General features: G+C 47.1%; 2 protein-coding genes across 4 annotated transcripts; both read right to left on the reverse strand.

Annotated features, from left to right (window-relative positions):
• Positions 1 to 466: 466 nt before the first annotated feature.
• LOC129185714 (class II histocompatibility antigen, B-L beta chain-like) lies at positions 467 to 18,977 on the reverse strand. 3 transcript variants are annotated; one of them, XM_054783101.1, is made up of 5 exons: positions 18,906 to 18,977; positions 15,763 to 16,017; positions 14,503 to 14,692; positions 1,009 to 1,122; positions 469 to 557 (listed from the first exon to the last, which is right to left on the reverse strand). In XM_054783101.1, the coding sequence occupies exons 2-5, from the start codon at positions 15,778 to 15,780 to the stop codon at positions 511 to 513; spliced, it is 369 nt and encodes a 122-aa protein (XP_054639076.1). In that variant the 5' UTR covers positions 15,781 to 16,017; positions 18,906 to 18,977; the 3' UTR covers positions 469 to 510. The 3 variants fall into 3 exon arrangements, with proteins under 3 accessions (XP_054639075.1, XP_054639076.1, XP_054639073.1); XM_054783098.1 differs by having other exon boundaries at positions 14,503 to 14,781; positions 18,906 to 18,971; XM_054783100.1 differs by lacking the exon at positions 1,009 to 1,122 and having other exon boundaries at positions 467 to 557; positions 14,503 to 14,781; positions 18,906 to 18,971.
• A 4,318-nt stretch (positions 18,978 to 23,295) lies between these two features.
• LOC129185715 (H-2 class II histocompatibility antigen, A-Q alpha chain-like) lies at positions 23,296 to 25,182 on the reverse strand. Its single transcript, XM_054783102.1, has 4 exons — positions 25,049 to 25,182; positions 24,715 to 24,975; positions 23,777 to 24,058; positions 23,296 to 23,685 (listed from the first exon to the last, which is right to left on the reverse strand). Exons 1-4 carry the CDS (start codon positions 25,104 to 25,106, stop codon positions 23,555 to 23,557), a joined length of 732 nt encoding a protein of 243 aa, XP_054639077.1. The 5' UTR covers positions 25,107 to 25,182; the 3' UTR covers positions 23,296 to 23,554.
• Positions 25,183 to 26,021: the final 839 nt, after the last annotated feature.

Below are 26,021 nucleotides of genomic sequence, written 5' to 3' on the forward strand. Positions count from 1 at the left end.
ATTTGTTGGTATTCATAAATACAAATCTTTGTCCTGTGCTTTGTTCTGATTATAATCATAACAAAACTGAAAGCAAAATCACAAAATCATTCATTAATCTTGAAGAGATATGGGTATCGACGATACAGTCTTTGTACAGTCCTTATTGGTATTGGTTCGACGCCAAAATGTGTAGTATCGTCCACCTCTATACAGTACAACTATGGAAGCAGTACTATGTTTGACCAACAGGGAGCGGCAGAGTTCCGTCGATGTTACCGAGGGTTCGCCGGCTGTTAATGCTGTTTTCCAGTATCTTGGGGGAAAAAAAGCTTTAATTTGGACATGCTGATGTTGACACTTTCATGTACATTAAAGCATACTAGCATTAACGTGTATTCTGTATTGTATATATAATACGACACATAACATGTCAATGTATAGAATATCCGTGTTTAAATAAAAACACACACACTTATCTTTTTTACTGTGCTGAAAAGCTAATTTATTCATGTAATTATTAACAAAGATTCAGCTGGTTGGAGGGCTGTCCCCATTTGTTGACACCAAATGTCGCCCTAGGAGAAAAAAGAAGAATTTATTGCTGTTGAAAACATGTATACATGGCTGTTAAGACTATACTGGTGGGTTTTCAAAATGTGAGGACTCTCCCCGGTGGTTCCAAACCTGTTCAGCTAACTTCAGTTATGCTTAAAAGGCCAAATGAATTGAGTTTTATTTCCTGCAGTGAGAGAGCAAACACCACCAGTGGTAGCCGAAAACACTGCAAAATATGCCCCCGAAAGGAAGTTTTTCCAGAGAGTGGAAGAAGCCCCAGCAGGGGGAGCTCACTAGCTGTGCCACACTTTGAAAATCCCTGTACAATATGTGTCATTGATTCAAAGGACACGTTTTATGGTACAATAATTGACTGATACAGGAACACCTGCTCAGCGTACAAAGTTGCAAAAAAAAATACGGTAATTGCCCAGAGGCTCCTATGACTTTCTACATGCATTAATCACTCACCAGCCAGATTTGTTCTGCAGTAGTAAATGAGCCCGGCAGCCAAAGACGCCAGACCCACGAACAGTCCCATTGTTCCTAGAATGATCTTAATCCTTACCGACTTCGGCATGGGCTCTGAAAATCCCCAGTGCAACAAATTACTGACTTTTTAAAGATGAACTGTCATTACTTCAAAAGCCACATGAGTATTTCGTTTTTCACAACTACATCACCTTTTTGTCTGTAGGTATTAATTGTGTTTAGAATCAATCAAAAATATTAACTGTCTAGGCCAGGGTAGGCCAAAGTGCGGCCTGCGGCTTTTTTTTAAAATTTACCCTTCCCATATTCTAAAAATATAAATGAACAAGAAAACTGTGAAAATGAAAGAAATTGTCAGGTTCGGTGCTAGCTATGCCAAGGTGTGGATCCCAATGCAGAGGAACACAGTGAAAAGATAACAAAAATGTCTAATGATAACAAAAAGGTGTCCACCAAGGGAAAAGGACAACACAAATAAGAGAGTCAAAAAGTAACAAAACAGAAAAAGCTGACAGGAGAAAAACTAACACCGGAGCAAAAAACACTGCGGGCTGACCCAAACAGGAAACGAGTAGAATTAGCGTCTAGCAAACTATGCAGGCAAGGCAAGGCAAGCCTTAGGCAAGGCAAGGCAAGGCAAGCCTTAGGCAAGCCTTAGGCAAGGCAAGGCAAGGCAAGCCTTAGGCAAGCCTTAGGCAAGGCAAGGCAAGGCAGGCCTTAGGCAAGGCAAGGCAAGGCAAGCCTTAGGCAAGGCAAGGCAAGGCAAGCCTTAGGCAAGGCAAGGCAAGGCAAGCCTTAGGCAAGCCTTAGGCAAGGCAAGACAAGCCTGAGGCAAGGCAAGGCAAGCCTTAGGCAAGCCTGAGGCAAGGCAAGGCAAGCCTTAGGCAAGGCAAGGCAAGGCAAGCCTTAGGCAAGCCTTAGGCAAGGCAAGGCAAGCCTTAGGCAAGGCAAGGCAAGGCAAGGCAAGGCAAGGCAAGGCAAGCCTTAGGCAAGCCTTAGGCAAGCCTTAGGCAAGCCTGAGGCAAGGCAAGGCAAGCCTTAGGCAAGGCAAGGCAAGGCAAGCCTTAGGCAAGGCAAGGCAAGCCTTAGGCAAGGCAAGCCTAAGGCAAGGCAAGCCTAAGGCAAGGCAAGGCAAGCCTAAGGCAAGCCAAACATAAGGCAAGGCAAGGTAAGCATAAGGCAAGCCAAGCCTAAGGCAAGGCAAGGCAAGGCAAGCCAAGCATAAGGAAAGCCTAGGGCAAGGCAAGGCAAGGCAAGCCTAAGGCCAAGGCAAGGCAAGGCAAGCCTAAGGCAAGGCAAGCCTAAGGCAAGGCAAGGAAAGCCTAAGGCAAGGCAAGGCAAGCCTAAGGCAAGGCAAGGCAAGGCAAGGCAAGGCAAGCCTAAGGCAAGCCTAAGGCAAGGCAAGTCTAAGGCAAGGCAAGGCAAGGCAAGTCAAGGCAAGGCAAGGCAAGGCAAGGCAAGGCAAGCCTAAGGCAAGCCTATGGCAAGGCAAGGCAAGGCAAGCCTAAGGCAAGGCAAGGCAAGGCAAGCCTAAGGCAAGCCAAGCCTAAGGCAAGCCTAAGGCAAGCCAAGCCTTAGGCGAGGCAAGCCTAAAGCAAGGCAAGCCAAGCCTAAGGCAAGGCAAGCCAAGCCTAAGGCAAGGAGAGGCAAGCCTAAGGCAAGCAAAGGAAAGCCTAGGGCAAGGCAAGGCAAGCCTAAGGCCAAGGCAAGGCAAGGCAAGCCTAAGGCAAGCCAAAGGCAAGCCTAAGGCAAGGCACGTCTAAGGCAAGGCAAGGCAAGGCAAGTCAAGGCAAGGCAAGGCAAGGCAAGGCAAGGCAAGGCAAGGCAAGGCAAGGCAAGGCAAGGCAAGGCAAGCCTAAGGCAAGCCTATGGCAAGGCAAGGCAAGGCAAGCCTAAGGCAAGCCAAGCCAAGCCTAAGGCAAGGCAAGGCAAGGCAAGCCTAAGGCAAGCCAAGCCTAAGGCGAGGCAAGCCTAAGGCAAGGCAAGCCAAGCCTAAGGCAAGGCAAGCCAAGCCTAAGGCAAGGCAAGGCAAGCCTAAGGCAAGCAAAGGAAAGCCTAGGGCAAGGCAAGGCAAGCCTAAGGCCAAGGCAAGGCAAGGCAAGCCTAAGGCAAGCCTAAGGCAAGCCAAGCATAAGGCAAGGCAAGGCAAGCATAAGGCAAGCCAAGCCTAAGGCAAGGCAAGGCAAGGCAAGCCAAGCATAAGGAAAGCCTAGGGCAAGACAAGGCAAGGCAAGCCTAAGGCCAAGGCAAGGCAAGGCAAGCCTAAGGCAAGCCTAAGGCAAGCCAAGCATAAGAAAAGCCTAGGGCAAGGCAAGGCAAGGCAAGCCTAAGGCCAAGGCAAGGCAAGGCAAGCCTAAGGCAAGCCTAAGGCAAGCCAAGCATAAGGCAAGGCAAGCCAAGCCTAAGACAAGGCAAGCCAAGCCTAAGGCAAGCCAAGCCTAAATCAAGGCAAGCCAAGCCTAAGGCAAGGCAAGGCAAGCCAAGCCTAAGGCAAGCCAAGCCTAAGGCAAGGCAAGCCAAGCCTAAGGCAAGGCAAGCCTAAGGCAAGGCAAGGCAAGCCAAGCCTAAGGCAAGCCAAGCCAAGCCTAAGCCAAGCCTAAGGCAAGGCAAGCCAAGCCAAGCCTAAGGCAAGGCAAGGCAAGCCTAAGGCAAGCGAAGGCAAGCCTAAGGCAAGCCAAGCCTAAGGCAAGGCAAGCCTAAGGCAAGGCAAGCCAAGCCTAAGGCAAGCCTAAGGCAAGAAGAGGCAAGACAAGGCAAGGCAAGCCAAGCCTAAGGCAAAAGCCAAGCCTAAGGCAAGGCAAGCCTAAGGCAAGGCAAGCCTAAGGCAAGGCAAGGCAAGGCAAGGAAAGCATAAGGCAAGCCAAGCCTAAGGCAAGGCAAGCCTAAGGCAAGGCAAGCCTAAGGCAAGGCAAGCCAAGCCTAAGGCAAGCCTAAGGCAAGAAGAGGCAAGACAAGGCAAGGCAAGCCAAGCCTAAGGCAAAAGCCAAGCCTAAGGCAAGGCAAGCCTAAGGCAAGGCAAGCCTAAGGCAAGGCAAGGCAAGGCAAGGAAAGCATAAGGCAAGCCAAGCCTAAGGCAAGGCAAGCCTAAGGCAAGGCAAGCCTAAGGCAAGGCAAACCAAGCCTAAGGCAAGGCAAGTCAAGGCAAGGCAAGCCTAAGGCAAGGCAAGCCTAAGGCAAGGAAGCCTAAGGCAAGGCAAGCCTAAGGCAAGGCAAGCCTAAGGCAAGGCAAGGCAAGCCTAAGGCAAGGCAAGGCAAGGCAAGGCAAGCCTAAGGCAAGCCTAAGGCAAGGCAAGTCTAAGGCAAGGCAAGGCAAGTCAAGGCAAGGCAAGGCAAGGCAAGGCAAGGCAAGGCAAGGCAAGCCTATGGCAAGGCAAGGCAAGGCAAGCCTAAGGCAAGGCAAGGCAAGGCAAGCCTAAGGCAAGCCAAGCATAAGGAAAGCCTAGGGCAAGGCAAGGCAAGGCAAGCCTAAGGCCAAGGCAAGGCAAGCCTAAGGCAAGCCAAGCCTAAGGCGAGGCAAGCCTAAGGCAAGGCAAGCCAAGCCTAAGGCAAGGCAAGCCAAGCCTAAGGCAAGGCAAGGCAAGCCTAAGGCAAGCAAAGGAAAGCCTAGGGCAAGGCAAGGCAAGGCAAGCCTAAGGCCAAGGCAAGGCAAGGCAAGCCTAAGGCAAGCCTAAGGCAAGCCAAGCATAAGGCAAGGCAAGGCAAGCATAAGGCAAGCCAAGCCTAAGGCAAGGCAAGGCAAGTCAAGGCAAGGCAAGGCAAGGCAAGGCAAGGCAAGGCAAGGCAAGCCTATGGCAAGGCAAGGCAAGGCAAGCCTAAGGCAAGGCAAGGCAAGGCAAGCCTAAGGCAAGCCAAGCATAAGGAAAGCCTAGGGCAAGGCAAGGCAAGGCAAGCCTAAGGCCAAGGCAAGGCAAGCCTAAGGCAAGCCAAGCCTAAGGCGAGGCAAGCCTAAGGCAAGGCAAGCCAAGCCTAAGGCAAGGCAAGCCAAGCCTAAGGCAAGGCAAGGCAAGCCTAAGGCAAGCAAAGGAAAGCCTAGGGCAAGGCAAGGCAAGGCAAGCCTAAGGCCAAGGCAAGGCAAGGCAAGCCTAAGGCAAGCCTAAGGCAAGCCAAGCATAAGGCAAGGCAAGGCAAGCATAAGGCAAGCCAAGCCTAAGGCAAGGCAAGGCAAGGCAAGCCAAGCATAAGGAAAGCCTAGGGCAAGGCAAGGCAAGGCAAGCCTAAGGCCAAGGCAAGGCAAGGCAAGCCTAAGGCAAGCCTAAGGCAAGCCAAGCATAAGGAAAGCCTAGGGCAAGGCAAGGCAAGGCAAGCCTAAGGCCAAGGCAAGGCAAGGCAAGCCTAAGGCAAGCCTAAGGCAAGCCAAGCATAAGGCAAGGCAAGGCAAGCATAAGGCAAGCCAAGCCTAAGGCAAGCCAAGCATAAGGCAAGGCAAGCCAAGCCTAAGGCAAGCCAAGCCTAAGGCAAGCCAAGCCTAAGGCAAGCCAAGCCTAAGGTAAGCCTAAGGCAAGCCAAGCCTAAGGCAAGCCAAGCCTAAGGCAAGGCAAGCCAAGCCAAGCCTAAGGCAAGGCAAGGCAAGCCTAAAGCAAGCGAAGGCAAGCCTAAGGCAAGCCAAGCCTAAGGCAAGGCAAGCCTAAGGCAAGGCAAGCCAAGCCTAAGGCAAGCCTAAGGCAAGAAGAGGCAAGACAAGGCAAGGCAAGCCAAGCCTAAGGCAAAAGCCAAGCCTAAGGCAAGGCAAGCCTAAGGCAAGGCAAGCCTAAGGCAAGGCAAGGCAAGGCAAGGCAAGCCTAAGACAAGGCAAGGCAAGCCAAAGGCAAGGCAAGCCTAAGGCAAGCCTAAGGTAAGGCAAGGCAAACCAAGCCTAAGGCAAGGCAAGGCAAGTCAAGGCAAGGCAAGCCTAAGGCAAGGCAAGCCTAAGGCAAGGAAGCCTAAGGCAAGGCAAGCCTAAGGCAAGGCAAGCCTAAGGCAAGGCAAGGCAAGCCTAAGGCAAGGCAAGGCAAGGCAAGCCTAAGGCAAGGCAAGGCAAGCCTAAGGCAAGGCAAGGCAAGCCTAAAGCAAGGCAAGGCAAGGCAAGCCTAAGGCAAGGCAAGGCAAGGCAAGGCAAGCCTAAGGTAAGGCAAGGCAAGCATAAGGCATGCCTTGCCTTGCCTTGCCTTGCCTGAGGCTTGCCTTGCCTTAGGCTTGCCTTTCCTTGCCTTAGGCTTGCCTTGCCTTGCCTTATGCTTGCCTTGCCTTAGCTTAGGCTTGCCTTAGGCTTGCCTTGCCTTTGGCTTGCCTTGCCTTGTCTTAGGCTTGCCTTGCCTTAGGCTTGGCTTGCCTTAGGCTTGGCTTGTCTTGCCTTGCCTTAGGCTTGCCTTGCCTTAGGCTTGCCTTGCCTTAGGCTTGGCTTTTGCCTTAGGCTTGGCTTGCCTTGTCTTGCCTCTACTTGCCTTAGGCTTGCCTTAGGCTTGGCTTGCCTTAGGCTTGGCTTGCCTTGCCTTAGGCTTGGCTTGCCTTGCCTTAGGCTTGCCTTAGGCTTGCCTTGCCTTAGGCTTGCTTTAGGCTTGCCTTGCCTTGCCTTGCCTTAGGCTTGCCTTGCCTTAGGCTTCCTTGCCTTAGGCTTGCCTTGCCTTAGGTTTGCCTTGCCTTAGTCTTGGCTTGCCTTAGGCTTGGCTTGCCTTGCCTTGCCTTAGGCTTGCATAGGGCAAGGCAAGCATAAGGCAAGCCAAGCCTAAGGCAAGGCAAGGCAAGGCAAGCCAAGCATAAGGAAAGCCTAGGGCAAGGCAAGGCAAGCCTAAGGCCAAGGCAAGCCAAGCCTAAGGCAAGCCTAAGGCAAGCCTAAGGCAAGCCAAGCATAAGGAAAGCCTAGGGCAAGGCAAGGCAAGGCAAGCCTAAGGCCAAGGCAAGGCAAGGCAAGCCTAAGGCAAGCCTAAGGCAAGCCAAGCATAAGGCAAGCCAAGCCTAAGGCAAGCCTAAGGCAAGGCAAGCCAAGCCTAAGGCAAGCCAAGCCTAAGGTAAGCCTAAGGCAAGCCAAGCCCAAGGCAAGGCAAGCCAAGCCTAAGGCAAGCCAAGCCTAAATCAAGGCAAGCCAAGCCTAAGGCAAGGCAAGGCAAGCCAAGCCTAAGGCAAGCCAAGCCTAAGGCAAGGCAAGCCAAGCCAAGCCTAAGGCAAGGCAAGCCTAAGGCAAGCCTAAGCCAAGCCTAAGGCAAGGCAAGCCAAGCCAAGCCTAAGGCAAGGCAAGCCAAGCCAAGCCTAAGGCAAGGCAAGGCAAGCCTAAGGCAAGCGAAGGCAAGCCTAAGGCAAGCCAAGCCTAAGGCAAGGCAAGCCTAAGGCAAGGCAAGCCAAGCCTAAGGCAAGCCTAAGGCAAGAAGAGGCAAGACAAGGCAAGGCAAGGCAAGCCTAAGGCAAGCCTAAGGCAAGCCAAGCATAAGGCAAGGCAAGGCAAGCATAAGGCAAGCCAAGCCTAAGGCAAGCCTAAGGCAAGGCAAGCCAAGCCTAAGGCAAGCCAAGCCTAAGGTAAGCCTAAGGCAAGCCAAGCCTAAGGCAAGGCAAGCCAAGCCTAAGGCAAGCCAAGCCTAAATCAAGGCAAGCCAAGCCTAAGGCAAGGCAAGGCAAGCCAAGCCTAAGGCAAGCCAAGCCTAAGGCAAGGCAAGCCAAGCCTAAGGCAAGGCAAGCCTAAGGCAAGGCAAGGCAAGCCAAGCCTAAGGCAAGCCAAGCCAAGCCTAAGCCAAGCCTAAGGCAAGGCAAGCCAAGCCAAGCCTAAGGCAAGCGAAGGCAAGCCTAAGGCAAGCCAAGCCTAAGGCAAGGCAAGCCTAAGGCAAGGCAAGCCAAGCCTAAGGCAAGCCTAAGGCAAGAAGAGGCAAGACAAGGCCAGGCAAGCCAAGCCTAAGGCAAAAGCCAAGCCTAAGGCAAGGCAAGCCTAAGGTAAGGCAAGCCTAAGGCAAGGCAAGGCAAGGCAAGGAAAGCATAAGGCAAGCCAAGCCTAAGGCAAGCCTAAGGCAAGGCAAGCCTAAGGCAAGGAAGCCTAAGGCAAGGCAAGCCTAAGGCAAGGCAAGCCTAAGGCAAGGCAAGGCAAGCCTAAGGCAAGGCAAGGCAAGCCTAAGGCAAGGCAAGGCAAGCCTAAGGCAAGGCAAGGCAAGGCAAGCCTAAGGCAAGCCTAAGGCAAGGCAAGTCTAAGGCAAGGCAAGGCAAGGCAAGTCAAGGCAAGGCAAGGCAAGGCAAGCCTAAGGCAAGCCAAGCCTAAGGCAAGGCAAGCCAAGCCAAGCCTAAGGCAAGGCAAGGCAAGGCAAGCCTAAGGCAAGCCAAGCCTATGGCGAGGCAAGCCTAAGGCAAGGCAAGCCAAGCCTAAGGTAAGGCAAGGCAAGGCAAGGCAAGCCTAAAGCAAGCCTAAGGCAAGGCTAAGGCAAGCCTAAGGCAAGGCTAAGGCAAGCCTAAGGCAAGGCTAAGGCAAGCCTAAGGCAAGGCAAGGCAAGGCAAGCCTAAGGCAAGGCTAAGGCAAGCCTAAGGCAACCCTAAGGCAAGGCAAGGCAAGGCAAGCCTAAGTCAAGGTAAGGCAAGCCTAAGGCAAGGCAAGGCAAGCCTAAGGCAAGCCTAAGGTAAGGCAAGGCAAGCATAAGGCAAGGCAAGGCAAGCCTAAGGCAAGCCTAAAACAAGGCAAGGCAAGCCTAAGGCAAGGCAAGGCAAGGCAAGGCAAGCCAAACTTAAGGCAAGCCAAGCCTAAGGCAAGCCAAGCCTAAGGCAAGGCAAGGCAAGCCTAAGGCAAGCAAAGGCAAGCCTAAGGCAAGGCAAGCCTAAGGCAAGGCAAGCCAAGCCTAAGGCAAGGCAAGCCAAGCCTAAGGCAAGGCAAGGCAAGCCTAAGGCAAGCAAAGGAAAGCCTAGGGCAAGGCAAGGCAAGGCAAGCCTAAGGCCAAGGCAAGGCAAGGCAAGCCTAAGGCAAGCCTAAGGCAAGCCAAGCATAAGGCAAGGCAAGGCAAGCATAAGGCAAGCCAAGCCTAAGGCAAGGCAAGGCAAGGCAAGCCTAGGGCAAGCCTAAGACAAGCCAAGCATAAGGAAAGCCTAGGGCAAGGCAAGGCAAGGCAAGCCTAAGGCCAAGGCAAGGCAAGGCAAGCCTAAGGCAAGCCTAAGGCAAGCCTAAGGCAAGCCAAGCATAAGGCAAGGGAAGGCAAGCATAAGGCAAGCCAAGCCTAAGGCAAGCCTAAGGAAAGGCAAGCCAAGCCTAAGGCAAGCCAAGCCTAAGGCAAGGCAAGCCTAAGGCAATGCAAGGCAAGCCCAAGGCAAGGCAAGCCTAAGGCAAGCCAAGTCTAAGGCAAGGCAAGGCAAGCCCAAGGCAAGGCAAGCCTAAGGCAAGCCAAGTCTAAGGCAAGGCAAGGCAAGCCTAAGGCAAGGCAAGGCAAGCCTAAGGCAAGCCTAAGGTAAGGCAAGGCAAGGCAAGCCTAAGGCAAGGCAAGGCAAGGCAAGCCTAAGGCAAGCCTAAGGTAAGGCAAGGCAAGCATAAGGCAAGGCAAGGCAAGCCTAAGGCAAGCCTAAAGCAAGGCAAGGCAAGCCTAAGGCAAGGCAAGCCTAAGGCAAGGCAAGGCAAGCCCAAGGCAAGGCAAGGCAAGGCAAGGCAAGGCAAGCCTAAGGCAAGGCAAGCCTAAGGCAAGGCAAGGCAAGCCCAAGGCAAGGCAAGGCAAGCCTAAGGCAAGGCAAGGCAAGCCTAAGGCAAGGCAAGCCTAAGGCAAGGCAAGGCAAGCCTAAGGCAAGCCTAAGGCAAGGCAAGGCAAGGCAAGCCTAAGGCAAGGCAAGCCTAAGGCAAGGCAAGGCAAGGCAAGCCTAAGGCAAGGCTAAGGCAAGCCTAAGGCAAGGCTAAGGCAAGCCTAAGGCAAGGCAAGGCAAGGCAAGTCTAAGTCAAGGCAAGGCAAGCCTGAGGCAAGGCAAGGCAAGCCTAAGGTAAGGCAAGGCAAGCATAAGGCAAGGCAAGGCAAGCCTAAGGCAAGCCTAAAGCAAGGCAAGGCAAGCCTAAGGCAAGGCAAGCCTAAGGCAAGGCAAGGCAAGGCAAGGCAAGCCTAAGGCAAGCCTAAGTTAAGGCAAGGCCAGCATAAGGCAAGGCAAGGCAAGCCTAAGGCAAGCCTAAAGCAAGGCAAGGCAAGCCTAAGGCAAGGCAAGCCTAAGGCAAGGCAAGGCAAGGCAAGCCAAGCCTAAGGCAAGGCAAGCCTAAGGCAAGGCAAGGCAAGGCAAGGCAAGGCAAGGCAAGCCAAGCCTAAGGCAAGGCAAGCCTAAGGCAAGGCAAGGCAAGGCAAGCCTAAGGCAAGGCAAGACAAGCCTAAGGTAAGGTAAGGCAAGGCAAGCCTAAGGCAAGGCAAGGCAAGCCTAAGGCAAGCCTAAAGCAAGGCAAGGCAAGCCTAAGGCAAGGCAAAGCAAAGCAAGCCTAAGGCAAGGCAAGGCAAGGCAAGCCTAAGGCAAGCCTAAAGCAAGGCAAGCCTGAGGCAAGGCAAGCCTAAGGCAAGGCAAGGCAAGCCTAAGGCAAGGCAAGCCTAAGGCAAGGCAAGGCAAGCCTAAGGCAAGGCAAGCCTAAGGCAAGCCTAAGGCAAGGCAAAGCAAGGCAAGCCTAAGGCAAGCCTAAGGCAAGGCAAGGCAAGCCTAAGGCAAGCCTAAGGCAAGGCAAGCCTAATGCAAGCCTAAGGCAAGCCAAGCCTAAGGCAAGCCTAAGGCAAGCCTAAGGCAAGGCAAGCCTAATGCAAGCCTAAGGCAAGCCAAGCCTAATGCAAGCCTAAGGCAAGCCTAAGGCAAGCCAAGCCTAAGGCAAGCCTAAGGCAAGCCTAAGGCAAGCCTAAGGCAAGCCTAAGGCAAGCCAAGCCTAAGGCAAGCCTAAGGCAAGCCTAAGGCAAGGCAAGCCTAAGGCAAGGCAAGGCAAGCCTAAGGCAAGGCAAGTCTAAGGCAAGGCAAGGCAAGCCTAAGGCAAGGCAAGGCAAGGCAAGCCTAAGGCAAAGCAAGCCTAATGCAAGCCTAAGGCAAGGCAAGGCAAGCCTAAGGCAAGGCAAGGCAAGGCAAGGCAAGCCTAAGGCAAGGCACAGCAAGCCTAAGGCAAGGCAAGCCTAAGGCAAGGTATGGCAAGCCTAAGGCAAGGCAAGGCAAGGCAAACCTAAGGCAAGCCTAAGGCAAGGCAAACCTAAGGCAAGCCTAAGGCAAGGCAAGGCAAGCCTAAGGCAAGGCAAGGTAAGACAAGGCAAGCCTAAGGCAAGGCAAGGCAAGCCAAGCCTAAGGCAAGGCAAGGTAAGCCTAAGGCAAGGCAAGGCAAGCCTAAGGCCAGGCAATGCAAGGCAAGACTAAGGCAAGGCAAGGCAAGCCTAAGGCAAGGCACGGCAAGGCAAGGCAAGGCAAGGCAAGGCAAGGCAAGGCAAGGCAAGGCAAGGCAAGGCAAGGCAAGGCAAGGCAAGCCTAAGGCAATGCAAGGCAAGCATAAGGCAATGCAAGGCTTGCAAGGCAATCTGGCAAAGAGGAATGGCTGCTGCTGTGCTTAAGAAGGCCAAGCAGGTAATTGCTTGCTGGTGTGCTCAGGAGTCTCCGCCTCCGCAGGACGGAGTGCACTGCAACCAAAAAGCAGACAGGCGGCAGCAGAGCGACAGACACAGAACGTAACAAAATATAGCAGTAATTTTACAAGAATATTGTCAAAATATTAAGAGAAAAAATTGTACTCTAACAAAGAAAGTACATAATTTTACGAGAATAATGTTGTAATATTATGAGGAAAACGAACGTAATTTTAACAGCATAAAGATGAAATGTATAAGAAAGAAGACTTTTTAAAATTGTAATATGAGAAACAAACAAAGTTGTATTTTTTTTTAAATTATATGTGTATATATATATAATAAGAGAATAAAAGTCAAAATATTATGGAAATAAAGTCATAATTACGAGAAGAAAATGTATAAGAAGAATGTTGAAATATTTCGGAAAAAAACAGCCAAAATGAAAAAAAAAAAGCAAAGACAAAGTTCATATTAATAATACACTTTTTTTACTTATATCACAAAGCTGAGATGCATTTTTTTCTTTAAATATATACTGTATATGTTTACAAAATATCAAAGGGGCCCTGCCATCTTTTTAATTCAATATGTGGCACTCAGTGGAAAAAGTTTGGACACCCCTGGTCTAGGCAGTAGTGCACGTGACACATTTAAAAATCCTCAAGATAAAATAAAACCTTCACTTTAATAAAACGAGGGCCTGCATCTCATTCCTCAACATGAACTGTCACATAGGTGTAAATTAAAGCGCTAATTGAAGGTGCAACGACAGCAAATACAGAAACCTTGCAAGCAGCTCGGCTTCACTCGGTGCTCAGGTGGCTGATGAAGATCCGACTGAAGTCACAAAAAGCTGCTCAACACTCAGCCGAGAGAGCCCTAGGGGGTATTCTGCGAAAGTAGCTCAAACAACCCAGGCTTTGTGCTCAAGATTCAGCTCAACAGAACCTAAAATCCACAACCAGGCATAATTGGTCCCACGACGTTGGTTATCAACTTGCTTTGCCAAGTCCGGTTTTCGGCTCTGTGCTCAGTAAAGGGGCGTGTGACGTCATATTATTCTACTTCCGCTGATCCCAGCTAGTGGATATTACACAAGATGAGCAAGTAATTATTATGGAGCACTATGAGGAGTTGCCAAAAGATTAGGACTGCTAAAAGCAAAATTGTCGCTGCCAACAAAGTGAGGGAGGACCACTGACATGCCAGCATGCAACGTGTGAATGCGCAAGTTAACACTGATTATTACACTAACAATACCCTACTAGTATTGTCATTTTTCAACGTTCAACATTGCACGACTTTGACATATGAACACATATCTATTTTAAAAATAAATAAACTGGAGCAACAACTGTCCTTTTTCACCTTTGAAATCAATATTGTTTTCAAATGCTGTATCTCGTTGTGACCACTGATGGCAGTGTTGACGTGTTGTGGCAACCTTTTTCATTTGTGACAATTTTTGTCCTTGTTATAATAAAGAAGTGTTTTTTTCCCGTTGATTGATGCATCAGAGCGCTTATTCCTCCAGCAAATATTGTAATATAAGAAGACTAACGAACTGAGTACTCAAGCAAGGACTGCTGTGACATATACGTCTGCTAACATTGGCCTAATTATTAATATTTCATATTGCATTTCGTTCCTGGCACTTGACTTAAAAAGTGAGCATATCTAGCATATTCCCTCGGCTGAAAATCTATATCGCTTATAGATGTATAATATCATCAGGGAATGCGCTTGTTTTTACATTTTTTTTCCTCCATGTTCTCAATAAATGATGACGCCATTTCCGAATGAGTTAAACAGTGAAACAGTGGCACTTTCATAGAAAGCCTGAACATAACCTGGTCGGTACCAGGTTATGAGCCTATTAAAGGTTATTATTACAAGGTTATTAGCCTAAGTTACCATGGTGATGCAGCTGCTTTAAAAGAGCGCTACCTTCGCTGAACAGGCAAGTCCGGCTTTCCACTCAACACAGCTTGCTAACCCACTAAACTTGCTTGGCAGAATACCCCTCTAGACAGGAATCGGGCAGGGCAACAAAGAAACCAGGAAGTAGAAAAGCTAAGGTTGCCATCTCAAAAGCTACTAGGAGACTGCTCCATTTCAGGGAGGATTTCGCCCACGATTCCGGAATTAAAGATTTATTATTATTTCTTATATAATCTGTTACAAACTATCTCTTAAATAATCTGTTATTGGGTTAAAGTGTCATATCATAAAGCCTTTAACTCTATAGGTAATGTTTTACGTGTAAAAATAAGTTAGCCTCAGAAATTAACTGGGGAATATCTCATATTTTAAAAATGCATTCTTAATTGTTGCACAAGTGTAAAAAGAAGGTAACCACTGTAAAATGCAAAAACGTCTACCTCAGGGGTGTCCAAACTGTGGCTGGCACATTCTAAAAATACAATGAAACAACAAAACAACAACAAAAGGTTTAAGAAAAAGGGTCAAATGTCCTAATTTAAGAAGAAAACCTGAAGTGTAAATCACTTAATTTCTAACACACCAACGGTATATCTTTAAATATATATAGGCCTATAACTTTTTGGCATATCTGGATTAGTTTTAGCCTGTTTACAAAAAAAAAAGAAATAAAATGTCCCTCATGTCCTTTGATTATTCTGTATGCAGCTCTTAGAAATAAAAGTTGGGGCATCCCTGCTCTAACTCAACAAGTAATGACAAGTATGGTGACACTGGAGTCTTACGCGTGCGGTACTTTACGGAACTTTCGGTGTATATTCGCACCCTTAGTCCTTCTTTTGGATTAAATATCACAAAAATACCATAAAAATTGTGTCCAGACTCCAAATTTTACAGCCTTTAAAAGGGCATCAAATGATTTAAGTTGTGAAGTAAACTAATATGTAGACTGGACTGACAGGCCGAGCATTTCATAAGAGGTTTGATTTGGTTTGTTTACCCAATATATACTCACACCTACACTCACACATGACATCTGTCCACGTACCCCAGTCATAAATCTTTGGCTCCTGGAGGCTGGCATGCTCCACCATGCAGCTGATGGTATCCCCGCGTGTCGGCGTGTACTGCAAGTGTGAGTGCCGCTGGTAGAGCCAATTGCCGTTGGGTAGGGACTCCGTAGACATCACCTCCGATGTCACCTTCTCGCCATTCCTCAGCCACGTCAACATGATATTCTTTGGAAAGAAGTTGTACACACTGCAGACAAAAGTAGATGGATGCTCGTCCGCTGCCTCGTCTAACCGCAATCTGACGATCGGCTCGACTATAACAAAAACATACCAATCCTCAGTGTTCAGATATTAGAAGTCTCAGGAACACAGTCAATACGTCTGTCAGACATCAGCATGCTTTGTCTGATTGACCATGGTGCAGTTCCATAATCCTGGCAAACCTTTTCCTGACATGATGTCTGGAAAGTTATCCTGTTTGAAGGTTATCCAGTGCAATGCACACATTTTTCAATTGATGGCTTTCGACCTGGGAATTGGAAGTATTGAAGGAAGAAATCTTGGTTCCGCCCCAACTTATGGCCACCAACCGGTTCTGGTGGCCATCTTATTTAGCTAATAGGATGCTATGTTTTCTGATCAAAAAACAAAGATGGACTCACGCAGTGTATTACTAACACAACAAGACACACGCCATATTGTACGCTACCCGAAGAATGGCCACAAACCAAGACAAGATTGTTGTGTAAATTTTCAATGTTTCAATAGTGTTTCTCATCATCTTTATCAAATTGGCATTTGGCTACAGATACACCACAGGGCTCGGGGCAAAATTTTCATTGAAAACATTCATTGAACGAAAAGTGGGGCGTTCAAAATCCAAGGTTTTATTCATCCATCCATCTTCCACGCCGCTTATCCTCACTAGGGTAGGCTGGAGCTTATCCCAGCTGACAGAAGAGACGGGGAACTGGTCTGGACTGGTCACCAGCCAATCGCAAGGCACATATAGACAAACACCCATTCATACAATTAACCTAACATGCAATTTTTTGGAATGTGGGAGGAAACCGGAGTACCCGGAGAAAACCCACGCATGCACGAGGAGAACATGCAAACACCATACAGAGATGCCCAATGGAGATTTGAACCAAGATCTTCCCGATCTCCTGACTGTGTGGCCAACATGCTAACCACTAGGCCACCATGCGACCCCCAAGGTTTTACTGTATTTATATAATGAAAAGATCAAACGAATGATACGTGTAAAATATATAATGAAAGGATTAACTCACCTGTTTGCTCAAGGGCATCGTGTAAAATTCTAAAATAAGTCTTGCATTTTTGTAGATTATGTTTTTGCTGATCCAAATAATAGTCTGTGTTGAGAATTTCTGCAATTTTCCTTGCTTTCTCCGTATAGCCAATATATTTCCCCACAGTGCTGTTGTATTGCATCAGAAGCATCTTGTTGTAGAGGATTTCCCCCAGTAGCACCGCGTCACTAGCGGTACCCTCGCAATGCAGCACGCCACTGCTAAAGAAAGCATCTGTAACATAAAAGTAACGTAAAAGAATGACAGTGTGTTTTCAAATAAATCAGTTAATTCTTAGCAACAAAAAAAACAGTACATGTCATATATTTCATTAACTGGACATCAAAATACCATATTTTTACATAACTGCACAATAATGGCAACCACAGCTGCCACCAGTTACTGTTTTTCACAGTCCATGCTGCATTTTTTTTATTAACAGTGAAAAACTCTGATTTTTTTAAATACCGTATTTTTACAGAATACAGTCATGGATAAAATTAGGCCAACCTTGTTTCTTCAGTTTATTGATCCATTTTAATGCCTGGTACAACTAAAGGCACATTTGTTTGAACAAATATATTGATGATAACAAATAAGAGTTGAATTTAAGAGCTGATATCTCGCAATTTCTATGTTTTCCTTCATAATAACCAACATCACTTGAGCTCTTCCATGAATAGCTATAGCATTGTACTGCAAAAAAATTTAACTCTTATGGGCTATTTTTGTTGTCATCGCTATTGTCACGAGCGCCGTGTGACACGGTCCCAATGCAAGACAAGGAGCAGTTCGTAAGATCAAAAGATAAAAAGATTTAATAAACAAAAAGAGTCCACAAGAGCAAAGTACAACAAAGGAAAATCCACTACGGGTAATACTAAAGAAAAGCACTGACAGCAAAAGGCTGTCAGGAAAAAAACACTAAAGTAACAACAAAAGACGCTGAAGGCAAACCTATCAGGAAATCCAAAAATGCAAAAGAGCAGGTAATGGTAGCAAAGGGTTGAGCCAGAAAGCAGGGTAAGGAACAGGGAGCCGGACGGAGCGGGAGCAAGGAGCACTGATCTGTATTATATATCTGGATAGCTCATTGGCGATGACTTGTGAAGCAACACGGCCGCCATATTGCTACTTGCAAGGAACACTTCTCGACAAGCTTTTGCATTCGTGGTGAACTTCTTTTATTAATTCAGATTGGAGAAAAAAAAAATTTCGACTTAAGATGTCTGCATGTGCAGCTATTAACTGCACAAATCGCCAGTTCAAAGGCTCTGGACGAACATTTCACCTGTAAGTATGATTGAAATGTAGATTTATGATTGATAATTTAATGGTTTTGCACTGTCGATCTCTCAGATATTTTCGATCGTGTAAAATTCCTCTGATTAAATGTATGTCCAGAATTGATACGTTTATATAGCTCTATAATAGCTAAGAGGAAATGTACGTACTATTTTGTTATATCATGATATATGTATTTTTTTAAGGGACAAGGGTTGCGTTACTTGAAAGAATGGGAGAATCTCAGTGTTTCCATGATGCTTACCAGGCATTGTATACAGTGCAGTTAGCAAGCCAGTTTGCATACGATTGACCCGGCATGACCCTTCATTTGGATAAACAACATTTATTATTTTTTTTTGCTGCTGAATTACTGACGTAAAAGGATTCATTCATATGATATGTTCTGGAAAATAATATTACTGAACATGCATACCGGTATGTTTGAGATTGCAAACAACGTATTGTCTTACCCAAAGCATATGGTTTTGTTTCAGTGTTGTTGTTTTTTTCTGTGTGTGTGTGTGTGTGTGTGTGTGTGTGTGTGTGTATGTGTTTATGGTTATTACACATGATGGTTATCACATATTATTCCTGTGGTTTTTGTTCAAATATATTTCTGTATCAGAAGAGAGGTTATTTGTATTTCACAACACAAACAAAAAAAAATCAGAAAAAAATCAGAAAAATGTGAAATGATTTTAAAACTTGTCCAAAGTCACTATCTTTGATGATTCATATTTTGTACAGATGAGAGCATAGTGAATTGTATCAAAGTAAGAATAAAAAAGTAAAGGATCATGACCATGGATTTTAGTGGAAAAAGGGATGGGATATGCAGTTAAAATTTAAATCTCTTTCTAGAGGAGTAAAACTATCATTGCTATAGGGGAGTGCTGAGCCAGGGTGCACAGTAGAATTTTGTCCCGAAGGCAATGAGAATTGGAAGGGGAAAAAGTACATTTAATATAGCCAAAAGATAGAGAATAACGTATCAAATCGTTTTTAAGGGACGAAGGTTGCGTTACTTGAAGGAATGGGAGAAGAATGTCCCCGCTTTTTAATTTAAAATATAGATGTTCTGCGAGCCTCTTCATCTGCTTTGTAGACTATGTACGCGGTGCCAATGCAGTCGCGATGTGAGTAGTAAGATGGCGTCTCTTTGACTTCAGCGGCTTGCACGGGCGGGTGCGACGTATGAGCTGTCCAAATATATTATACAGATCAGTGGCAAGGAGCGGGTGGTCAGGGAGTACAATCTGGCGCTGGTCTGGAGTTTGGCTGCAGTTTAAGAAGACAGGTTGTAATGAGCTGCAGGTGTGACCAATTAAGTCCTGGGCAGGTTCAGCGATGTGCTGCAACACATGAACGGCAGAGGGGAGCAGAGCAGCACACAGAACATGACAGCTCTATTTGTCCAAACAAAGGTACCTCTAGTTGTATCAGGCATTAAAATGAACAAGAAACTGAAGAAACAAGAGTGGTCTAATGAGTTTTTCCATGACTGTATACACTGGCAGCCACGATTGCTACGAGGTTACTGTTTTTTCCCAAGCAAATTTTTAACATACTTCCCGCTTTTGTCAAACCATTACTTCCTATCTTTGAGTTACATGAGGCCTACATCAAATAAATATCCCAAAGAAACAAGCAGTGTATAGAGCTTTAAAGTTGTATGGTCCTCATATTTTAAAGGTTTTCATTTCCATATTACAAGCTAGTCGTACTCCAGGTTCACTGTCACCTTTGAGTCAAGTCTTTTTTCTTCTGAGATGTACTACTCTGACATAATGACACATACCTTTCAAAACACAAAAATGTATTTTAAATGCACTCACCTGCTTGGGAAAACATCAAGCAAAGACACATCTGGAAGACAATATGCATGCTGAAGTAGTGGAAGTTCCTTCATGAATGAACTGAAAGTGAAGGCACAAGAGCACATTGTTTACCCTGTAAGGCGTGGCTATGACAGTTCAGTACGGTGGACGAGAAGTGCAAAAAACATTAACAAAAACAAACCAAATAATTACACCAGGAAAGGGAATGTACTAAACCCCAAAGATATAAGAAGTGATAACGTTCGAACCAATCAACTCCGGGCAGGGACGGACTGGTAATCTGTGATTTCTGGAAAAGTCCAGAACGGCCGTCCAGTCTACGGCCGATAATTGGTCTTTTTTATTTTTTATTTTTTCAGTCGACCGGCCCTGTCTAACAGTCTAACACCTAGGCCTACCAGCAGATGGCGCTGTAACGATCATTTGTCAATCAAACATAGGCCTACATTCTGTCAAAAAGCCAACAGAGAAGACACGAGTGTTTTGGAAATGGCGAGCAGAAAACGCAAAGAAAAAGGTGGATGGCAGAAATTAAAAGAGAAAAAAACAAAGTTATTGGAGAATGAAGCTTCAAAATGTAGGAAGCTTACAGAGCTTTTTGTCCGCGGTGGTGGGGCTAGTGCCAGCAGCAGCAGTAATATAGATGTGGAGATGATGTGGAGGGAGAGACAGCAAGGGGATCTTGACCGCACGATAGGCATGGCTACATGCCGGGTGGGAGGAAGAAGAGGAGGTACTGGTAAGTGACGTTATGTAGGCTACTCAATTGACTACTCTGATAATCAGCTTCTTCTTATTTGATTTGCGTTGTGATGATGATAAATAATGGCTTATTGCCCTCAAAAGAAACACGCAGTGAATTTGACAAAAATAGCATGTGTGGGTTTTCAATTATTTCAACACCATATAGAAACCCGCTTGTATCCGCGATCTCGTTCTTTCGGTCATGACCCAAAGCTCATGACCATAGGTGAGGGTGGGTACATAGATCGAACAGTAAATTGAGAGCTTTGCCTTCCGGCTCAGCTCTCTCTTCACCACGACGGTCCGGTACAGCGACCGCATGACTGCAGACGCTGCGCCTATCGACCTCACCCTCCAACCTTCCCTCACTCAAGAACAAGACCCCGAGATACTTGAACTCCCCCACCTGGGGCAAGACCTCATTCCCAACCCGGAGGAAGCAATCCACCCTTTTCCGACTGAGAACCATGGCCTCAGATTTGGAGGTGCTGAGTCTCATCCCAGAAGCTTCACACTCAGATGTAAACCGTCCCAGTAACGCTGCAGGTCACAGCCCGATGAGGCCATCAGGACCACGTCATCCGCAAATAGCAGAGACGAGATCCTAAGGCCCCCGAACTGGACTCCCTCGACACCTTGGCTGCGCCTAGAAATTCTGTCCATGAAAATTATGAACAGAATTGGTGACAAAGGGCAGCCTTGGCGGAGGCCAACGTTCACTGGAAACAGGCTTGACTTACTGCTGGCAATGCGAACCAGGCTCCTGCTCCGATTGTACAAGGACCGAATGGCACGTAGTAGCGCGCCAACAATCCCATACTCCCGGAGCACCCCCCACAGGACATCGCGAGGCACACGATCAAATGCCTTTTCCAGGTCCACAAAGCACATGTAGACCGGTTGGGCAAACTCCCAAGTACCCTCCAGTACCCTTGCAAGGGTGTAGAGCTGGTCCAGTGTTCCGCGACCAGAACGAAAACCACATTGCACCTCCTGTAGCCGAGGTTCGACCAACGGTCGTACCCTTCTCTCCAGCACCCTGGAATAGACTTTCCCAGGGAGGCTGAGGAGTGTGATCCCCCTGTAGTTGGAACACACCCTCCGGTAACCCTTCTCAAAAAGGGGGACCACCACCCCAGTCTGCCAATCCAGAGGTACTGTTCCCGACTTCCACGCAATGTTGAAGAGACGTGTCAGCCAAGACAGTCCCTCAACATCCAGAGCCTTGAGGAATTCTCGTCCACCCCCGGAGCTTTGCCACTGGGGAGCGTTTTGACTACCCCAGATACCTCAGCCATGGTGATGGAACTGTCCGCGTTCGTGTCCTCAGCCTCTGCTTCCTCTATGGAAGGTATGTCAGTGAGATTGAGAACGGCCTCAAAGTATTCCTTCCACCGCCCAACTATATCCTCAGTCGAGGTCAGCAGGCCCCATCCCCACTGTAAACAGTGTGGACTGGGCACTGCTTCCCCTTTCTGAGGCGCCGGACGGTTTGCCAGAACCTCTTCAAGGCCGACCGAAAGTCATGTTCCATAGCCTCACCGAACTCCTCCCACACCCGAGTTTTTGCCTCGACCACCGCCGAAGCCGTGTGCCGCTTGGCCTGCTTCAGGAGTCCCACAAGCCATCCATGCTCGATAGGACTCCTTCTTCAGCTTGACGGCAGCCCTGACCTCTGGTGTCCACCATTGGGTTCGGGGCTTACCGCCAAGACAGGCACTGACCACCTTGCGGCCGCAGCTCCAATCAGCTGCCTCAGCAATGGAGGCACGGAATAGAGCCCATTCGGACTACAAAGTTGATCATAGACCTGCGGCCTAGGGTGTCCTGGTGCCATGTGCACTTGTGGACATCCTTATGTTCGAACATGGTGTTTGTGATGGACAAACTGTGGTTTGCACAGAAGTCCAACAACAACACACCACACGGGTTCAGATCGGGGAGGCCGTTCCTCCCAATCACGCCCCTCCAGGTCACACTGTCATTGCCCACATGGGCGTTGAAATTCCTAGCAAAACGACGGAGTCACCAGGTGGGGTGCTCTCCAGCACCCCTCTGATGGACTCCAAGAAGGTTGGGTATTCTGAACTGCCGTTCGGCGCGTACGCACAAACGACAGTCAGGACCCTTTCCCCAACCCAAAGGCATAGGGAAATAACCCTCTCGTTAAGCGGGGATGACTCCAACACAGAGGCACCGAGCCGGGGGGCTATTAATAAGCCCACACCAGCTCGCCGCCTCTCCCCAGCAGCAACTCCAGAGTACAACGAGGTCCAGCTCCTCTCGAGGAGTTTGGATCCAGAACCCAAACTGTGGGTCGAGGTGAGTCCGACTATATCTAGTCGGAATGTCTCAACCTCTCTCACAAGTTCGGGCTCCTTCCCCGCCAGAAAAGTGATATTCCATGTCCCAAGAACCAGATTTGGCCGTCGAAGACCAGGTGATGAGCCATACAATGAAGTTATGGGAAAGAGTAGTTGAAGCTAGATGATGTTGATAGAGAAGTACAGAGAAGGCCAGACGGAGCTGCATTGTGTTTTTGTAGCTCTGGAGAAAGCTTATGACAGGGTGCCCAGAGAGGAACTGTGGTATTGTATGAGGAAGTCTGGAGTGGCAGAGAAGTATGTTAGAGCGGTGCAGGAATATATGAGGACTGTAAGAGAGTGGTGAGGTGTGCTGTAGGTGTGACAGAGGAGTTCAAGGTGGAGGTGGGACTGCATCAGGAATCAGCTATGAGCCCCTTCTTGTTCGCTATGGTGATGGACAGACTGGCAGACGAGGTTAGACAGGAATCTCCATGGACTATGATGTTTGCAGATGACATTGTGATCTGCATTGAGAGCAGGGAGCAGGTGGAGGAGAAGCTAGAGAGGTGGAGGTTTGCCCTGGAAAGGAGAGGAATGAAGGTTAGCTGCAGTAAGACAGAGTACATGTGCGTGAATGAGAGGGACCCAAGTGGAAGAGTGAGCTTACAGGGAGAAGAGATCAAGAAGGTGGAGGATTTTAAGTACTTAGGGTCGACAGTCCAGAGCAATGGAGAGTGTGGAAAAGAGGTGAAGAAGCGTGTACAGGCAGGATGGCACGGGTGTAGAAAAGTGTCAGGTGTGATGTGTGATAGAAGAGTTTCAGCTAAAATGAAAGGAAAGGTGTACAAAACTGTGGTGAGACCAGCGATGTTGTTTGTTCTAGAGACAGTGTCAATGAGGAAAAGACAGAGCTGGAGGTAGCAGAGATGAAGATGCTGGGGTTCTCTCGGGGAGTGACCAGGAAGGATAGGATCAGGAATGAGTACATCAGAGGGACAGCACATGTTAGAGGTTTTGGAGATAAAGTCAGAGAGGACATACTGAGATGGTTTGGACATGTCCAGAGGAGAGATAGGGAATATATATAGGTAGAAGGATGCTGAATTTGGAACTGCCAGGCAGGAGGCCTAGAAGAAGACCAAAGGAGAGGTTTATGGATGTAGTGAAAGAGGACATGAAGGTAGTTGGTGTGAGAGAAGAGGATGCAGAAGACAGGGTTAGATGGAGGCAATTGATTCGCTGTGGCGACCCCTGAAGGGAAAAGCCGAAAGGAAAAGAAGAGAAGAAGATTGAATGCTTTTGGATATCTTTAGATTGTGCAAATATCGTGACTTGTCAATGTTTTCTTTATTTACTTTAATTTGAGTGTGTGAAGTATAACATAAACACAATGTAGCACACATTCAGAGATGCACGTCTAAATGAACTGGCACAGTCAGGGTAAAAAATTAACACACTCTACTAACTGATTTAAATCAAACCTTATCATACCTGAGGTTTACAGAAGCAAAGTAAAATCAAAGTTTAAGAATAATAGCGTAAACTGCTGTCACACTATAGAGTTGTGTGTCTTGTTCATAGATATTTAAAACACAATCAGACAACAGGTGCTGGGTAACGTCCTGTGATCCCTAAGAAAGCTCCAGCTGCGACTCCAAATAACGCCACAGTCAAGCCCACGCCACACAAAACATCTGGTAGAACCCCAGGATGCCTAAAATCGATCTCTGTGAAGGTGAAAGTTGCAAAAAAAACCCTTATACTCCAAAAAATTGTTGTTTTCATCACATAAATGCTTGTACACATGAAAACATTTACCTAAGAATTTTGTTTTTGGCTCGTCCAGGGCTGAGTGGTACACAGTGCAGCCATAAATGTCTCCTTCCTGTGGTGTGAACTTCAGGGATGACACCTGGTGGAAGGTGCGATCATCGTTCTGGTGATATTGACCGAACAACACCCCCTCTGATACCACACCGCCATTTTTGGTCCAGTGGACTTGGATGTTTGGTGGAAAGAACTGTTCTACAAAGCAGATTAGGGTGTTTTCTCTACCAAGCTGAAGCTCTTCTGCTAGGTAGATGATACTCTCTGGGGGGTCTTGAGGAGGTGGGATGGAAAAGACACAAAAAAAAACATCAGCAGTATTGGATTGGAGGTTTCTTTCTTAAGGACTTTGAGCCTTTATACAGCACAATGGATTTGGAATAAAACAAACAAGTTTCAAATGTAGACTTTCATCTTTATATTAAGAGTTTATTTTTAGGGATTATACATATTTTATCCAAAGTACCTCCATTTTCAGGGCCTCAGCAGTACAGTGGAACCCATTTATGTTGATGTCCCTCAGATTGGCTGACAGAGTGGTTGTCGATATAACCAATATCAAAACCTAAGCTAGAAAAGCACTCGGAGAGTGCAGACCTGCGCCAAGTGCCATAGTTTCATCCAAATCCATTCAGAACCTTTCAAGTTATTTTGAACACAAACAAACAAACAAAAAAATAGACAAACAGTTAAACGCCGGCAAAAGCATGGCAGAGCCATTGCTTGCGTATTTACTTGAGACTTTGGCTAAGAAACATTACAACGGGTGATAAGGGGATTTTTAACCTACTGCAGTTTGTTGACATGGCTTCAATCCATTTGTGCATATTTTTATTTTGATTCTTCTGTAGAACCAAAAATGTCGATTATACTGTATGTCATTGTTCAAATACTTCTGGAGTTACCCGCATGAATGTTCAAAACTTTACCTTCTACCTCCATTGGGTATTTCTCTTCATTTTCCATGAACACCAAAGTCGACCAACAGGTGAGCTTGCTGCTCTTAGCTTCTTTGTATGGTATCACGTCCTGAAGTACCTCACTTGGATTGGACAGAAACCATTTGGGGGCAGTGTAAACGACCTCCGCCTGGATGAAATCGACATATGCGACCTCCTCACCATCAAATTCCACCAATATATTTGTGGCGTTCTCAAAACAGCCCACAAGGATATTGACTTTGTGGGGAACTGGAACAAAACATGGTTTAAAATTGTCAAAGAATACGTTACCATTACTTAAACATGTTAATGCAAATCGTACCTTGCCCACAAGCGACGAGGAAGTTGAATATCAGGATGGCGCAAGCGCAGAGATTCATGTCTGAGCTGCAAAAACCCTCAAAACCCTTGCCAAAGTCCAAAAATAATGAAATACACGTAAGACACACTTCTGTCAACAGCTTCCGCAATATTTAACGAAATGGTTTCGATAGCATCCTTTAAAACAGGTTTGAGGTACACAAGGAGGACTTGTCGGACCGATCCAAATAGCGATAGTGTTGATACCAAAGACAGTGGCAATATCGGATTGATACTATCGTGCTGAGATCGGCATTTCTCAGTTGTCTTCTAAATTCATTATCCAAAATATCTGTGTCCTTATGATACATAATGTAAATGATATTGTTAGTTATATTTTTATAAAAACTCTGGGAATAATTTCTTGGACACAGTTGGGCTTTGGTATATGAGAACCAATTGCAGTTTTTGCTTTTGTTAAAAATTTTTGCTCTATTGATTTGGCAATTGTATAAAATAAAAGGGAATAAGAGAATAATTGTAACCAATTATGAGCTTTTTTAAAACTGTGGTACATGTATGCTGTATATTTTACCTGTATTATCAGGCATTTATACCAATTTAGGGTGAATAAGATGTGTTTTTTGCGGAAAAAAATCTGCCTATTTTTGGAGAAAAAATGGAAATACATTTTCTTTTCAACAAAAATCTGGAAATTGCAGGGCCGTGAATTCTGAATTGCAAATGTGTGGGAATCCGCTGTAGTTGTTTTCAATGTGGAGATCTTGTCATGACTCTGACAATCTCACCTTTGTCATTCAGGTACATACATGCTGTTAATGGATTGTAAAAATAATAACGGCCCCTCGCACCAAGTGGTTGGTCCCCTGCGCAGTACGGATGGCTAGGCACTTGTGCATATGATATTATCACAGTTAAAACTATTATTATATGTACTCTTCTCTCACTCTTCCTGTAGTAGGCGGTCCTGTGAA

The sequence above is a fragment of the Dunckerocampus dactyliophorus genome, chromosome 7, assembly GCF_027744805.1.
Source record: "Dunckerocampus dactyliophorus isolate RoL2022-P2 chromosome 7, RoL_Ddac_1.1, whole genome shotgun sequence".
NCBI classification, from domain to species: domain Eukaryota; kingdom Metazoa; phylum Chordata; class Actinopteri; order Syngnathiformes; family Syngnathidae; genus Dunckerocampus; species Dunckerocampus dactyliophorus.

What these genes read in the sequence shown, in the direction of transcription:
- LOC129185714 (XM_054783098.1), bottom strand. Translation starts at nt 18,954, where the DNA reads ATGCATATTGTCTTCCAGATGTGTCTTTGCTTGATGTTTTCCCAAGCA. An exon ending in CTTGATGTTTTCCCAAGCAG is followed by an intron (nt 16,018 to 18,905) that starts GTGAGTGCATTT and finishes TTTATGTTACAG; the next exon opens with ATGCTTTCTTTAGCAGTGGC. An exon ending in CGATGCCCTTGAGCAAACAG is followed by an intron (nt 14,782 to 15,762) that starts GTGAGTTAATCC and finishes TTTTTGTTATAG; the next exon opens with TCGAGCCGATCGTCAGATTG.
- LOC129185715 (XM_054783102.1), bottom strand. Translation starts at nt 25,106, where the DNA reads ATGAATCTCTGCGCTTGCGCCATCCTGATATTCAACTTCCTCGTCGCT. An exon ending in CCTCGTCGCTTGTGGGCAAG is followed by an intron (nt 24,976 to 25,048) that starts GTACGATTTGCA and finishes GTTTTGTTCCAG; the next exon opens with TTCCCCACAAAGTCAATATC. An exon ending in GCCAAAAACAAAATTCTTAG is followed by an intron (nt 23,686 to 23,776) that starts GTAAATGTTTTC and finishes TCACCTTCACAG; the next exon opens with AGATCGATTTTAGGCATCCT.